Below are 12,961 nucleotides of genomic sequence, written 5' to 3'. Positions count from 1 at the left end.
ATGGTGCCTGTTGGCAAAATGCGTCCTCAAGGCGTCTGCTGTGGGGATTGGGCCCCTCATTGAGCCACGCTGTGTCAGGAAGCAGCTCCTGCACAAGGAACACCAGGGCTGCCCCTCTAACAGCGCTGCACAGCCCCAAAGCGAGGGCAGCTTTAGTGCAGCACCACCAACACCCCCACTGACCGAGACCCCCACTGCCCACAGCAGCTGCTTCACTCTGAGCCTGTCTCCAAGGAGCAGAGGGAGATTTCCCCCCTGCTCTGCACAACACACATGCAAGGGAAGCGGTGACAGCCCACAGCAGCAGGGAGAAGGGTCAGAGCTGGGCAGCTGCCGTCCAGCTGCAGGAAGGACTGTGCAGAAACAACCGACTCAATGTGGTTCCTGGAAGCTGAGCAAAGCTGGGGGAGGGTGGGGGGGGAAATAAACCTTCAGCATGGACCTGCATTGCCCTGCAGATTCCTTCTGTGCTGGTGGGGCAGCACAGGGAGGAGAGAGCCACCAAATCTACCTGATGGGGTGAAGCTTCCAAAGGGATCCCCAACTGCACCCCAGGAGGTAACACCGCACCCTGCCCCATCCCCGGCCATTTGTGCTGCATGGGAAGAAGGTGAGACGCCACAAGACAGGACTGTGTTTCCTTTTAATGGATCAGAGCCGTTTCTCCCGCCTCCATTTGTCCCACACCATCTGTACAAACGGGGAAGCCAGAACAAGTAGGACAGTCTGGGGTTTTTCTAGAGCGTCAGTGGGATTCCTGCAACACACAGAGGAGGAGTCGCTTTGAATGCAGGGTGGGCTCAGCAGAGTAATAGATCCCAATCTGATGGCTCAGCCACTGGGTGACCCCCCCACCCAACTCAGACCTGACCTCAAGGGCCAAAGAGCAGCAAAGACCAGAGCTCAGGAGATAGCAGAGAGCTGCCCTGCTCTACCTGCACCAGGGAGAGGCCAGTTGAGCTGCAGTGACTCACCTGCCAGGCACAGCACAACGCCACACAGCGAGCCTCCCGGCTGCCAGCACGTGGGAAGGAAAGGGGATGAGGCACACACAGTCTTAGCAGGGCACAGAGAAAATGGGCCACGAGGTAAGCAAGCCTCGCCTCACCTCCCCCGAGACAGAAGCTGTTTGTTTGCAGTGGGAAGGGAGTGTACACGGAGCAGAGGCCGCACCGCTCCCTGCGGGGCCCCAGGAACGCAGCCTGCTGCATGGCCAGCCTCCGGGCTGCCCGTCCCTATGGGGCCCCACTCGTGACCGTGGGCTGCGCCTGGCCCGGCCCTGGGCTTCCAAAGCTGCGGCTGCCACCTAGTGGCCCCGGGACAGCCCCTGCTACCCGGTTGGGATGAGGTCATGCTTACCCCCGTTATTCCAAGGCTTTAACCAGAGCTTCGTTGGCTTCTACTTTAATCTGAGCTTCGGCTTTAGCAGCTTCGTCGGAGGCAGCAGCCATCTCTGAGACGGCCTTCTCCAGGTTTGATTTTGCAGTCTGAATGTGAGAGCACAAGAAATGAATCACTGGGAGCACAGAGCAGGACAGGGACCCTCAGCTCCCCCCTTTTCCCTCACTGCACTCAGCCCCAAGCAGGTTGTGGGTTCACACACTGGGCTGGCCCTTTGCAGGCAGGCTCTGCTATGGGAATGCTGCTCCTGGGGTGAAGAAGGGTGGGATGGAGCAGGACCACATCTACCCAAGGGCACGGATGCAGGCTGGGGAAGGGGTGGCAATCACAAGGCTTCCTCTCCATGCAGTTAGAAAGGAGGAGCAGCCTTTGATCCCGAGCAGCACGTGATGGTGGGGAGATGGGACCTGACAGGGGTCGTGCAGCCACAGGAAGACCCTGAGACAGCAACCCCACATGAGAGGAGCGGGGCACAGAGCCCCAGTGCTGTGCAATACTCACAGCCAGATCCAGCATGTCCATGGTCACCGCCTCCTCTGCCAGCACCTGCACCGTGGAGTCTGCATTGACCGTGACGGAGCCGCTGCTCACTGTGAACAACAGCAGTGGGTCAGTATGGGATCAACCGCTGCAGCCTGATGGCTTCCTTAAGCAAAACCAGACCTCAGGGTTCACCTATAACCCCTCCTATAGGGGATGCAACCCACTCCTATGGGGAATGCAACCTTCTCCTACAGGGGATGCAACCCATTCCTATAGGTCCTATAGGGGATGCAACCCGCTCCTATAGGGCACGCGACCCACTCCTATAAGGGGTGCAACCTTCTCCTATAGGGGATGCAGCTCGTTCCTATAGGGGATGCAACCCACTCCCATAGGGGACGCAACCCGCTCCTATAGGGGACACGACCCACTCCTATAGGGGACACGACCCACTCCTATAGGGGACGTGACCCTCTCCTATAGGGGACGCGGCCCTCTCCTATGGGGGGTGCAACCATCTCCTATAGGGGACGCGACCCACTCCTATAGGGGACGCAACCTTCTCCTATAGGGGATGCAACTGTCTCCTACAGGGGATGCAACCCACTCCTATAGGGGATGCAACCCACTCCTATAGGGGATGCAACCCACTCCTATAGGGCACGCGACCCACTCCTATAAGGGGTGCAACCTTCTCCTATAGGGGATGCAGCCCGTTCCTATAGGGGATGCAGCACTTAAGCTATGAAGGCAGCAGCCCCCAGAGCTGCAGCAGAGGGCACCCTATAGCTGATCCCCCCCCATTAACGCCCTATACCCCCCCAATAATACCCTTTACCCCCCCATTAATGCCCTATACCCTCCCATTAACGCCCTATACCCCCCCATACCGAAGTACTTGGTGGCCGTGCCGTCCTCTCCGTACACCGTCACCACTCCGGGTTTTAACACCTGCAACGTGGGGACGTGTGAAGCCAAGATGCCGAAGGAGCCGGTCAGGGTGGGCACATCCACCTGCTTCACGTTGGCACCGTTATAAAACACCTATAACGGGGATATAGGATATAAGGGGGGTCAATGGGAGCACTAGGCCGCATTGAGGCCTACACGGAGCCCCGCCGTTCTGCCCCTCCCGGAGCCCCGTACCTGAGTGGGGGAGGCGAAGGTGAAGGCCATGGCGGCGGGACCGGCCGCAGCATCGGCGTAAGAGCGGCCATGGAGCGGAGTGAGGGCGGAGAGACGGAGCAGCTGCCGGGCACGGAACATGGCGGCCAAGGGCGAGCGGACACAGCGGGGCGGGCGGCGGACTGCAGCTCCCGGCGTGCTTTGCGAGCGGAACTACACAGTCCATGAGGCAGCGCGCAATGAGGAGGAAGTGACGTCATCCAACCCGCTGGGGTGCATGGGAAATGTAGTTCATTGCCCCGCCCGGTTGTTTGTTTACCGGAGGGTCGGGACCGGGCCGGGCTGAGGGTGGGGGCGGCGCTGCGGGGCGGGAGGGGGCGGCTCAGAGCTCGGGGATGGGGGAACAGCGGGGATCAGGGCCGGGCAGGGCCGGGGGGGGGCGGCCATGAGGGGTCGGGCTGCGGGTCGGTCCGGTGCGGGCGGCCCCGGTACGGGCGGGTTCGGGGCAGCCCCGTCCCCACGTGACGCCCGCACCGCGCGGGGGCGGCTCCGGTTCATTCATAAATCCCGGGGCCGCCCCGTAACCGCACCGAGCTCAGAGGAGGCGATGGAGCCCCGGGACCGGCTGTAGGTGAGTCCGTTCGCTCACACCGATATCGCGACATGCGCTTATCGCGATAAACCGGATCAGCCCCGCAACGATCCGTGAAGAGCCGCCGGGGGCTCCGGGGCTGCTGTCACCGGCACCGCGCTCATCCCGCCCGCAGCGCAGCCCGGCCCCGCAGCCCGGCCGGACCCCGATGGGGAAGGGGTGGATGTGGGGGGTTTATGGGGGGGTTTATGGGGGGGTTTATGGGGGGGTTTATGGGGGTACAACGCGAGGGCAGCGCAGGGACCGTCCCCGGGCGCAGACAATGGCCGCGCTGTTCCCTCCGGGTCGCCATGGAGACGGAATTCCTCCATCATCCTCCATCGGTGCCGGCGATTCCCCTCTCGCCCCGGGCGGGATCGGGGTCCTCCGAGGTGCCCCCCCCCCCCCCACCGGGGGCTGCTCGGGGCCGGGCTGGATCGGGGCTCTCCCCGCCCCCCGGTGCCCGTCGGGGCCGGGTCGCCCCTTCCCTTCCCTTCCCCCCCCCCCTCCGCCTCCAACCCCTCCCCGCTCCATTCACATTTTTCCCTGACCCCATTTCGGGCTCTTTGCCGCTCCTCCCCCCGTCCGCAGCGCAGCCCCCCCCGGTGAGGAACGCACGGACGGGGGCGGCGGACACGAGACCCCCCGGTTGGGGGCGATTCGGAGCCCGGGTCCGCACCGCCGCAGGGCCGGGACCCGCTGGTCCGTCCGTCCGTCCATCCGCCCCCGCTGACTCAGGCGCTGCCACAGCGCTCGGGGCACCCACCGCCCCCCAACCCCCCGGCCCCACCCCCGCCCCTCCCTCCCGTTCCAGCCCCGACCACTCCCTCCTCCATCCCTTATCCCGGACCCTCCCCTCGGTCCCTCCCTCAGCTCCGCGGTGCCGGGCAGGGCCGGGCCGGGCAGGACCCCCCTCCCGGTACCACCGCCCCCGGCCCCACCCCGCTCCCCCTTTTGTCTAACACCGGCCCAGGACGTAACCCGGCTCGGATCGGACCATGAACGATGACCCGACCCCGTGGGACAACGCGACGGAGAGCAGCACGGTGAGCAGCCCCGGGGATGGGGTCTATAGGGATGGGGTCTATAGGGATGGGGTGGGAGCCCAGGACGTGGCTGTAGCACCAGGTACCGGGATGAGCATGGCAGCATCATCCCCAATGCCATCACCCAGCTGGCAGCCCCTCCCCTGCCCCACTCTGCGGACCTGCAGAGCTATGGGGCTGAGCACGGGGGTCCCATCCCCATTCCCTCTTGCTGTGCTCATCTCCCCCCCCTCCCCAGGCTGCGGTTGCCGTGGTGAAGGCAGCAGCAGGCCCGGGGGCGGCGGGGGAGCTCACGTCTCAGGGGAGCAGCACGGCAGCAGCCTCCAGAGGGGCCCCCCCTCCCCTTAGAATAAAGCACATCCCCCCCCCCCCCCCATACACAGCATCTCACCCCTCCCTGCCCCACGCAGGCGCTGCCCGGCGAGGTGTCCCCCCAGGATGGCTACGTGCTGCTGCTCGCCCTGCTCTCCATCTTCATTGGGGGGACGTTGGTGCTGCTCTCGGGGATCCTGATCATCTGCCGTCGCTGCTGCGAGGCCGATCGCCGCCACTCCAGGTGGGTGGGATGGGCCACGCTGTGTCCCCGAGGCCGGTGGCACCTCGTGGTCACAGCACCCATTGGTGGTGCTGCTGTGGTTTGCTATGGCACCGGGTAGATCTGACCGTCAATCCCTCTGCAGAGCCAGCGATGACCCCGAGAAAACCACCACTACGTACCTGGATGACTCGCAGCCAGCCCAGGGTGAGCGATGGGGATCAATGTCCAGCTGTGATGCTGCTTCCTGGGCAGGGGGGGGTAAAGCAGGTCCTGGGCTGTCCCTATTCTCAGTGCTGTGGGCAATGTGCGCCCTCCAGTCTCTATCCCAGCAGCCAGCATGCAACGAGTTCATGCAGCCTCAGCTGTACCACCACTGAGGGGTTGGGGGGGGCTGTTGGCTTGACCCCTCCCTTTCCTCCCCATAGACATCACTATCAAAGTGGAGGACCCCGAGTGCATGTCGGCCTCCAGCTACCGCGATGCAGAGAGCGAGAGGTTCCTGTCCTCCAGCTCCTCCAGCGCACGCCGCGTCTCCTTCAATGAAGCTGCGCTTTATGAGCAGGGCAAGAAGACCCAGGAGAAGGGGAGGAGGTGAAAGCTGAGGGTCCGGGAAGGATGAGGGGGCTCTGCAGGTTGTGGGGCCGCCCCCTGACCCGCTGTGTCCCCCAGGTACACGCTGACAGAGGGGGATTTTCACCACCTGAAGAACGCCCGCCTGACCCACCTGCATCTGCCCCCACCTGCCCTTAAGATCGTCACCATCCATGAGTGTGAGTCCAGTGAGAACAGCCTGGCCATGACCCCCCGCCGGCCCCCACCCAAACCCGGCCTTGCCATCTTCCAGGTGGGTACCAGGGGGGTGGGTGGGCATCACCTGGGTGGGGGCTGAAGGGTGGCAAATAGGGCTGTGGGCACAGAGCTCCGTGCAGCCCCTGATGTGCTTTGCCTGCAGCCTCCCGGGGGGGCCGTGCCGCAGCCTGGCCATGCTGTGTGCCCCAGCTCAGCACTGCCCGGGGACACCTACAACTCCACGGCAGGAGGGAGCCCTGCCAGCTCCTCTGACTCCGGGGAGGGACCTTCGGTGAGTGTGGGGCTGGGGGTGGGGGTTATGCATGGATGCCCCCAGGGCTGAACCACAGCTCATGAACCCCCATCACCTTCAGTTCAGCGCAGCACCCCGGAGTGGGAAGGGGCCCATTGCGGGCAGTGGCAGCCCTGGGGATGCCCCCCCAGCCCCTACACAGGGCCCGGTGCTGCAGTTCTTCACCCGCCTGCGCCGTCACGCCAGCCTGGATGGGGCCAGCCCCTACTTCAGGATCAAGAAATGGAAACTGGAGAGCACCCAGCGGGCATCCAGCCTGGATACAAGAGGTGGGGGCTGAGAGGGGGACCGGGGGGGGGCTGTGTCCCTCTGCAAGGATGCGACTGTTCCCCCCCCTCACCCCACACCCCTGCAGGGTCCCCCAAGCGCCGCCAGTTCCAGCGGCAGCGTGCAGCCAGTGAGAGCATGGACCAGGAGGACCGAGACCCCCACCAGACCGACATCATCCAATACATCGCCCACACCGACGACGTCGCCTTCCACCCCGCGGGCGGCCCCTTCCTGCCCTCCCCCAGCAGCCCCCCTCCCTCTCTCGGCAGGTATTTTTCAGTAGATAGAGGGGACGGGGATGGGGGCTGGGACCCGTGCATGGGGAGGGTCCCATCTTTAGGGGGCGACGGGTCCGGGTGGGGTCCTCACGGTGGGGTCTGCACAGCAGCGATGGGGGCCGTCCCCGCCGTGACCCCCGCCGCCCCCTCCCCCAGGTTAGAGCCGGCCGAGGACAGTCCCGGCGAGGCGGCGGCCCCGGAGCATCGCAGCGTCGGTCACGACATCTGGAGCCTCCGCGCCTCGCTGGAGCTGTACGCGGCGTCCGAGCGAAGCAACGACCAGGACTCGGTGCGCAGCGACGGAGCGGACAGCGTGTCGTCGGGCGGCGCTGCCCCCTGCCCCTCCTCATCCCTGGACGAGGCCGAAGGCCCCGACGAGAAGCTCTGGGCCCGGCCCAAAGCGGAGGAGTCGGAGCCCGGTACCCGCAAGCTGCTGCAGATGGACAGCGGCTACGCCTCCATCGAGGCTCCGGGCCGGGGGGGCGAAGAGGGGCCGCCCGCGGACCAAACGGCGTCGGAGAAACGGATCTGCTTCACCAGCGCCGGGAGGAAAGGAACCATCTTCGAGAGCTTCGAGGGCCGAGAACCCGACGAGGAGGAGGAGGACGAGGACGAGGAGGAGGAAGCGAAGCGAGGCGCGGTGGGCGGGGGGGTCCCGATGCGCACCCACAGCCCCCTGGCCTGGTCCCCCTACGGGCAGATGTTGACGGGTCGGGACGCTCCGTGTCCGCGGAGGGATTACAGCATCGACGAGAAGACGGACGCGCTGTTCAACGCCTTCGTGCGGCACGACCCGCAGTTCGACGAGTCCCCCCCCCGGGGGAAGCACCGCTCCCGCACGCACCTCCGCAAGCAATGGCAGCACACCAAGCAGTACAGCGACCCGGGGGTGAGATACCCCGCGTTAGAACGGCACCGCACCCCGCTGCGCCGCGGGGACAGCGCCAACTCCCCGTTGGACGCCCGGTTCCACGGGCCGCTGCCCCGCATCGTCAGCGCCGGGGATGAAGAAGCGGCCGAAGCGGACGCCGGTACCGCCCCGCTGCCCGAACCTGAGATACAGGTGATCGTGGAGGAGCCCGTTGAGGAGCATCGGGCCGGGCCGGAACGCGGCGGAGGTGGGGAGGAATGTCCCGGCCCCGGTCGGTGCGTGGAGCCGCGTCCCGGTGCGGAGCTGCTGGACAAGATAACGGGAGGAATCGAGGAGCGGCTGTACGGGCACCTGCGGAGGGAGGCGGAGGGGATGCGGGACGACACGGAGAGCGCGGTGGCCGTAACCGCCGGCGATGCGCCCCCCGACCGCAGCCCCGCGTAGGGAGCACGGGGTGCGGGGTCCGACGTTGTGCGGGGGGGGGCTGAGCCTCACCGCGGGGCCGAGTCGAGCTGACACGGCGGAGGGGAACGTTCCGCACCCGCGGAGGTTCCTACGAGCAATAACGGCGCTGCGCCCGGCGCCGGGACCCGGCCTGGGGGCGGCTCACGGGGCAGAGCGGCCACGGGGTGGGGGGCAGCTCCCCGCCCGCCCCCCTTCGCCGTCGAGGAAGGAGATGTCTCGGTTCGCACGGGCTTTGTACGACGGGATGGGGGGGTTTGAGGGTGGTCGAAAGAAGGACCGAACGCAGCCCCACATCGGTCCACGCGGCGGGGCGGGTGGGGGCGGAGGGGAGGGGGCTGCGGCGGTGCTTCCTCCCCCCCCACCCCCCCGTCATCCCCCATCTCAATTGCATGCGAGCACAGAGGCCGGGCCGCGCCTTCCCTTGTGCAGAGCCGAAGCACCACCTCCAAATCCGCGTTTTTAAGTCTTATCAATGAAGGAAAAGAAAAAAAAGCAACAAAACCAAACCCAAAAGGCTGCGAGTGATGAGAGCGACGTCTCACCATGCAGGACACCCCCCCACACACACCATATCCCATTGCAACCCCCCCACCCCAGGGTGCAGAGGAAGGACAGGAGCCCACCTCTCACTTTTCACTTTATTTTTTTCTTAAAAAAAAAAGAAAAAACAACAAAAAAAGAGAAAAAATAAGGAACAACAACAAAAAAAAGAAGACTCTGAAGGCCCCCATTCCCTTTTCTGAGCCCTTTTACAGCATGCAGGGTGAATGGAGCTTTGATTTGTTGTAATACCTTGGGTCGGGTTTTGGTTTTGGTTGTTGTTTTTTTTCCCTCAATCTGGGTTTGGATTTGAAACACCTCATGATGTGTAGGAAAAATGTCGAAATATACCTCGAAAAAGATCAACGGAACGAAACCAACAACAACAACAAACGACAACAACCCCCCCAACCCCCCAAAAATAAAAGAGAAATAAAAGAGGAAAATATATAATATAGAACAGTAGTCTAAAACATAAAGTGCACGGCAATGGCTTCGCACGACTTCTACACAGCCAGGGTAAAGGGGGGGGGGGGAAGGAGAGGATGACCCCCCCCCCCTCCCAGTTCCGCTCATCCCACCCTTCCATTGTGAAATTAAAAAGAGAATCAGTGTCTTGATTGGCAAAGAGTGATGGGGAGGAGGGGGGGTGCCCCTTTCCCCCCCCCCTTCCCTCCCAAGTCGGGGTCCTCCATCCCAGGTGGGTGGTGGGGGCTCCCCGCAGCGCTGGGCTCTGGGTGCTGTCCATAGGGGGGGCAGGGAGGGTTCCTTGGTGGGGGTCTTCAGGCTGTGAGCACAGGCTGGATCCCCCCACCCCATCCAGCCCCCAGGAGGTGCTGAGCAGGGGGGGGGAGGATGCTGGGACACTGTGGGAGAATGGGAGAGAAAGGGTCAGGATGGCCCGGTGTGCCCCACAGCCTGCTGAACCCAAAGGGAAAACACAGCCCACAGACCTCATTCACAGCTGCTTTCTGCTCTCGAGAGGTTTTATGGCACCGACTGGAGGGCAGGGTTGGAAGCAGGCAGCATCCAGCCTGGCAGCCCCCACCCCATATAAACAGGAGCCCCAGCCACAATGGGAACCCCCCCTTAGGCAGAGGGCTGAGCCCCAAGCAAGCAGCCAGGGGGAAGCCAGCAGCTATGGGGCAGCAGAGCAGCAGCTCCCAGGGGAGCCCTGAGCACAGGCATCCATCCGCTGGCAGCACAGTGCCTCCCCACACAGGTGACTCACTCCTATCCATGAATTAAAGATTAAAGCCGAGTGCGGGTCTGACAGCTGCAGGGGGAGGAATGGGCTTTTATTTCTGGCTTTTTTTTTGTATTTTTTTTCACACCACAAAGCTGGTCGTGATCCAAATAGATAACACAAGCTTCAGCCCCACGGAGAGCCGGTGACGAGAGTGAGCGTGAGGCCGGGGGTGGATGAGCACTGAGAGTTGACTCATCGCTGCCTCATTTATGAATGAGGGGTGGAAAGGAAAGGATGGGGATGCGGAGGGAGCCGGAAGGATGAAGGGGGGGGGGGAGCAGGGAGGGCTCAGCATCCCTGAGCATCACAGCAAGATATAGGGGGGGTCTGAGCAAAGCTATAGCCAGCACAGTCCTGCAGCTGCCCATGGGACAGGGGAGACCCCTGGAGCATCCCCAGGAGAGCTCTGCTGTCACCTCCATGCATCACAGCTTTGCTCCCTGCCTGCAGGAGGGTGGCAATGCTGCCGAGTGGTGGAGAATGGGGGTCCCAGTGCTAGAGGGGGGGGTCTAAAAGCAGCATGGAGGTGTAAAACAGAGCAGAGCTACATGCAGGAGCACCACAGGACCCCCATTGGCAAAGGGGGGCTCTGCACCACGCCACACTGCAGAGCACCAGGCAGTGATGCTGGCAGCACAGAGAGGGCTCAGCCCCTGAGCCCCCATCCCAACCCATACCTGTGCAGAGCGTGGTGCTCCCGGATCACTGCTGCTTGCAGGTGGAGAGCTTGCGGATCTTGCTGCTGGCCGAGCAGGCCTTGCGTGAGGGGTTGGAGGAGGCGCTGGCCCTGCGCTCCGCCTTGGATTTGGTGCTCAGCTGTCCCGGCTCCGTCCCGTTCATGCAGATGGCCTTGGGCAGCCCCCGGCCTCGGCTCTGCCCGTTCTGCCCTGCCTCCTCCTCAGGCACCTGTCCTGCAAGGGAAGGAAACGTGAGGCCATGGCAGCGTCCTCCCTGCATGGAGCACCACGGCCACCCTGTGCTCTGCATCACTCAGAACTGAGAAGAAGGAAACTGAAGGCAAAGGGTGAGCAGGTTTCACACTGCTCCACCTGCGGGAAGGGCACTGTCCTGCTGCAGGGATCAGGCACAGCAAGGGACACGCAGATGGGGTCGGTTTGCTCCACTTGCCCCATAACAGCCCTCTCCATCTGCCCAGCTCAATGCAGTGACTCAGCACTGGGGTCACAGAGCCCCCAGGAGAGGCATCCCTGTGCTGTGCAGCTGGTGCAGGCTCCGGTCCTGACCCTGTACCTGGGGAGTGACAGAGGGTTTCAACCCAGGGCTCCACTGCACTCCCATCACCCTGCAGCCCCATGGGGCTGATGGAAGGGTTCATCAGATCCCCTGCTCCCCCACACTGGATCCAGCCACGGCAATTTCCTTCCACCGGGAACGTCACGCTCCAGAGCCCTTCAGTTATGACTCAGAGGTTTGAGTGGAAGCGAGAGCTGTAAGATGATTATGTATAATTTTCTTTAAAGGATGCTCCATCCTTTCTCCTCCAAGGCCGAACACAACGTCAGCTCCATGCGCCAGTGCTCACCCCATGACATGGGGCAGAGGGGGCACTGGGAGGGGCTGGGGGTCCCCTCTACCTGCTGTGTACCCCCAGGCTCTGCTCCTTCCTGCTTCCCCATGGGGCAGCGTCACACAGTGCATCCTCCTCCTCCTCCATGCGTGGAAATCATTCAGAAACAAGAAGGGACAACACTGAGGTCTCTGGGTTCAGAGTCATCTTCATCCCCAAGAAGCTGTAGGGATCCAATGGACCAGCCCAGCACCCACATGAAGCAGTGCTGGCACAGCCCCATAGTGCCAGGTGGGGGCTGGGTGCTGCAGCAGGAGACCCCAGCACCCACAATCAAAGCACAGCTGAGCACTTGTCCTTCCCCTCCCCTGGCCAAGGCTCTGACCAAAGCCATGAACATTTCGGACTGGGGAGGGGGGAAACAATCCCACCATCTTTTGTGTGCCCATCTATCTCCTCCTCCCAGCAAAAAAAGAACAATCCCGGGAGGCCGTTCTGGATGCTGAGGATGGAGGGCGAGCTGCAGGGCTAATTTTACCTCCTTCACCACTGACAGTTGCTGACGTTCAAATTAATGAAAATAACAATTCAGCATAGGATGAAATCTTGGCAACTGCCTGCCCCCGCGGAAGCCGTGGCCAGCGCTGCGTGCGCGAGAAGCCACATCCTACCGACCATCATCAGCCCATGGGCTAAAAATAAGAGGAGAGGAGGGCTGAGAGGTGGTGAGCACGCGCATCCCTGCTGCCTCTCACGGCTCTTAATGGCTCCGTCCTGCTCATTCAGGCACAGAAAAGCTTCCAAAATAAAACCGTGGAGAGCTTTTGAATCACTGTCAGACGAGCACACGGTGAGACACCTCCCCAATAGCAGGGTTTGTTTTGCAGCCTTAGAGCTATTGCTGAGGGGGGGGACACAAAGCTGAGACCCCCACACAGCTGCCATGGGGGGAGCAGAGCACCTGAATACAAACATAGCACAACAGCAACGAGTTGCTCCCAGCACTGCTGAGATGCTTAACACCGACTGAACCGGGGGGCACGTCATGTTTAAGGCTGTGCAGAGCTGCATAAATCTTTAAAGAGCCCTTTTAAGAATAACGGCGTGTTCTCAGAGCCCCTTCTTCCTCTGAACGTAAGATTTAATGAGGTTCCCTCCTCCCCTCCCCACCTGAACACCCACTGCTGTGAGTCAGGCGTGCTCCTGCGCTGCCTGCCCAGCAGAACTGAACTCAGCCGTCACTTACAAGGGGGTTGGCTTCTTTATTTGTGCTTCAATCCGGCGTCACTGTTAGAAATGTGACACTGGGATGGAGCTGAGCAACATCGAAGGATCTTGGGAGAAGCCTTGGGAAAGACTAAGACACTTTTGTGGTGTTTTGGCCAAGATCCCTTTAAAAATAAGGCTGCTAAGCAGCTCTGCAAGCAGCCTTAG

At 62.6% G+C, this 12,961-nt stretch overlaps 3 protein-coding genes across 6 annotated transcripts in view; 1 reads left to right on the top strand and 2 right to left on the bottom strand.

Annotated features, from left to right (window-relative positions):
• Window positions 1-629: 629 nt before the first annotated feature.
• On the bottom strand, window positions 630-3,173 carry ATP5F1D (ATP synthase F1 subunit delta). The gene is made up of 5 exons (XM_015886078.2): window positions 3,031-3,173; window positions 2,775-2,928; window positions 1,903-1,991; window positions 1,360-1,487; window positions 630-757 (listed from the first exon to the last, which is right to left on the bottom strand). The coding sequence occupies exons 1-4, from the start codon at window positions 3,148-3,150 to the stop codon at window positions 1,365-1,367; spliced, it is 486 nt and encodes a 161-aa protein (XP_015741564.2). The 5' UTR covers window positions 3,151-3,173; the 3' UTR covers window positions 630-757; window positions 1,360-1,364.
• Window positions 3,174-3,401: 228 nt separating this feature from the next.
• CBARP (CACN subunit beta associated regulatory protein) lies at window positions 3,402-8,716 on the top strand. Of its 3 annotated transcripts, none has more exons than XM_015886294.3 (10): window positions 3,402-3,640; window positions 4,614-4,686; window positions 5,097-5,242; window positions 5,367-5,428; window positions 5,650-5,815; window positions 5,894-6,068; window positions 6,177-6,305; window positions 6,388-6,595; window positions 6,682-6,865; window positions 7,031-8,716. In XM_015886294.3, exons 2-10 carry the CDS (start codon window positions 4,639-4,641, stop codon window positions 8,187-8,189), a joined length of 2,277 nt encoding a protein of 758 aa, XP_015741780.2. In that variant the 5' UTR covers window positions 3,402-3,640; window positions 4,614-4,638; the 3' UTR covers window positions 8,190-8,716. The 3 variants fall into 3 exon arrangements, with proteins under 3 accessions (XP_015741780.2, XP_085373838.1, XP_085373839.1); XM_085517712.1 differs by having other exon boundaries at window positions 3,467-3,640; window positions 6,154-6,305; window positions 6,682-6,861; XM_085517713.1 differs by having other exon boundaries at window positions 3,467-3,640; window positions 6,154-6,305; window positions 7,031-7,169.
• Window positions 8,717-8,834: 118 nt separating this feature from the next.
• STK11 (serine/threonine kinase 11) overlaps window positions 8,835-12,961 on the bottom strand; it is a 31,266-nt gene continuing 27,139 nt past the window's right edge. For both annotated transcript variants that reach the window (XR_014935045.1, XM_015886330.3), the window contains 2 exons: window positions 10,677-10,910; window positions 8,835-9,616 (listed from right to left, as the gene is read on the bottom strand). Coding sequence is in view for 1 of the 2 variants with exons in the window: in XM_015886330.3 (XP_015741816.1) it covers window positions 10,702-10,910 (209 nt within the window). In the remaining variant the exon portion in view is untranslated. The remainder of the gene's footprint in view (window positions 9,617-10,676; window positions 10,911-12,961) is intronic.

Source organism: Coturnix japonica, chromosome 16 (assembly GCF_054131305.1).
Source record: "Coturnix japonica strain WE chromosome 16, WE-NBRP24, whole genome shotgun sequence".
In the NCBI taxonomy this organism is placed as follows: Eukaryota; Metazoa; Chordata; class Aves; order Galliformes; family Phasianidae; genus Coturnix; species Coturnix japonica.
This window is presented reverse-complemented; position numbering and strand designations above follow the sequence as displayed.

What these genes read in the sequence shown, in the direction of transcription:
- ATP5F1D (XM_015886078.2), bottom strand. Translation starts at nt 3,150, where the DNA reads ATGTTCCGTGCCCGGCAGCTGCTCCGTCTCTCCGCCCTCACTCCGCTC. An exon ending in CCTTCGCCTCCCCCACTCAG is followed by an intron (nt 2,929 to 3,030) that starts GTACGGGGCTCC and finishes TCCCCGTTATAG; the next exon opens with GTGTTTTATAACGGTGCCAA. An exon ending in CACGGCCACCAAGTACTTCG is followed by an intron (nt 1,992 to 2,774) that starts GTATGGGGGGGT and finishes TGTTGTTCACAG; the next exon opens with TGAGCAGCGGCTCCGTCACG.
- CBARP (XM_015886294.3), top strand. Translation starts at nt 4,639, where the DNA reads ATGAACGATGACCCGACCCCGTGGGACAACGCGACGGAGAGCAGCACG. An exon ending in ACCCAGGAGAAGGGGAGGAG is followed by an intron (nt 5,816 to 5,893) that starts GTGAAAGCTGAG and finishes TGTGTCCCCCAG; the next exon opens with GTACACGCTGACAGAGGGGG. An exon ending in ATCCAGCCTGGATACAAGAG is followed by an intron (nt 6,596 to 6,681) that starts GTGGGGGCTGAG and finishes ACACCCCTGCAG; the next exon opens with GGTCCCCCAAGCGCCGCCAG.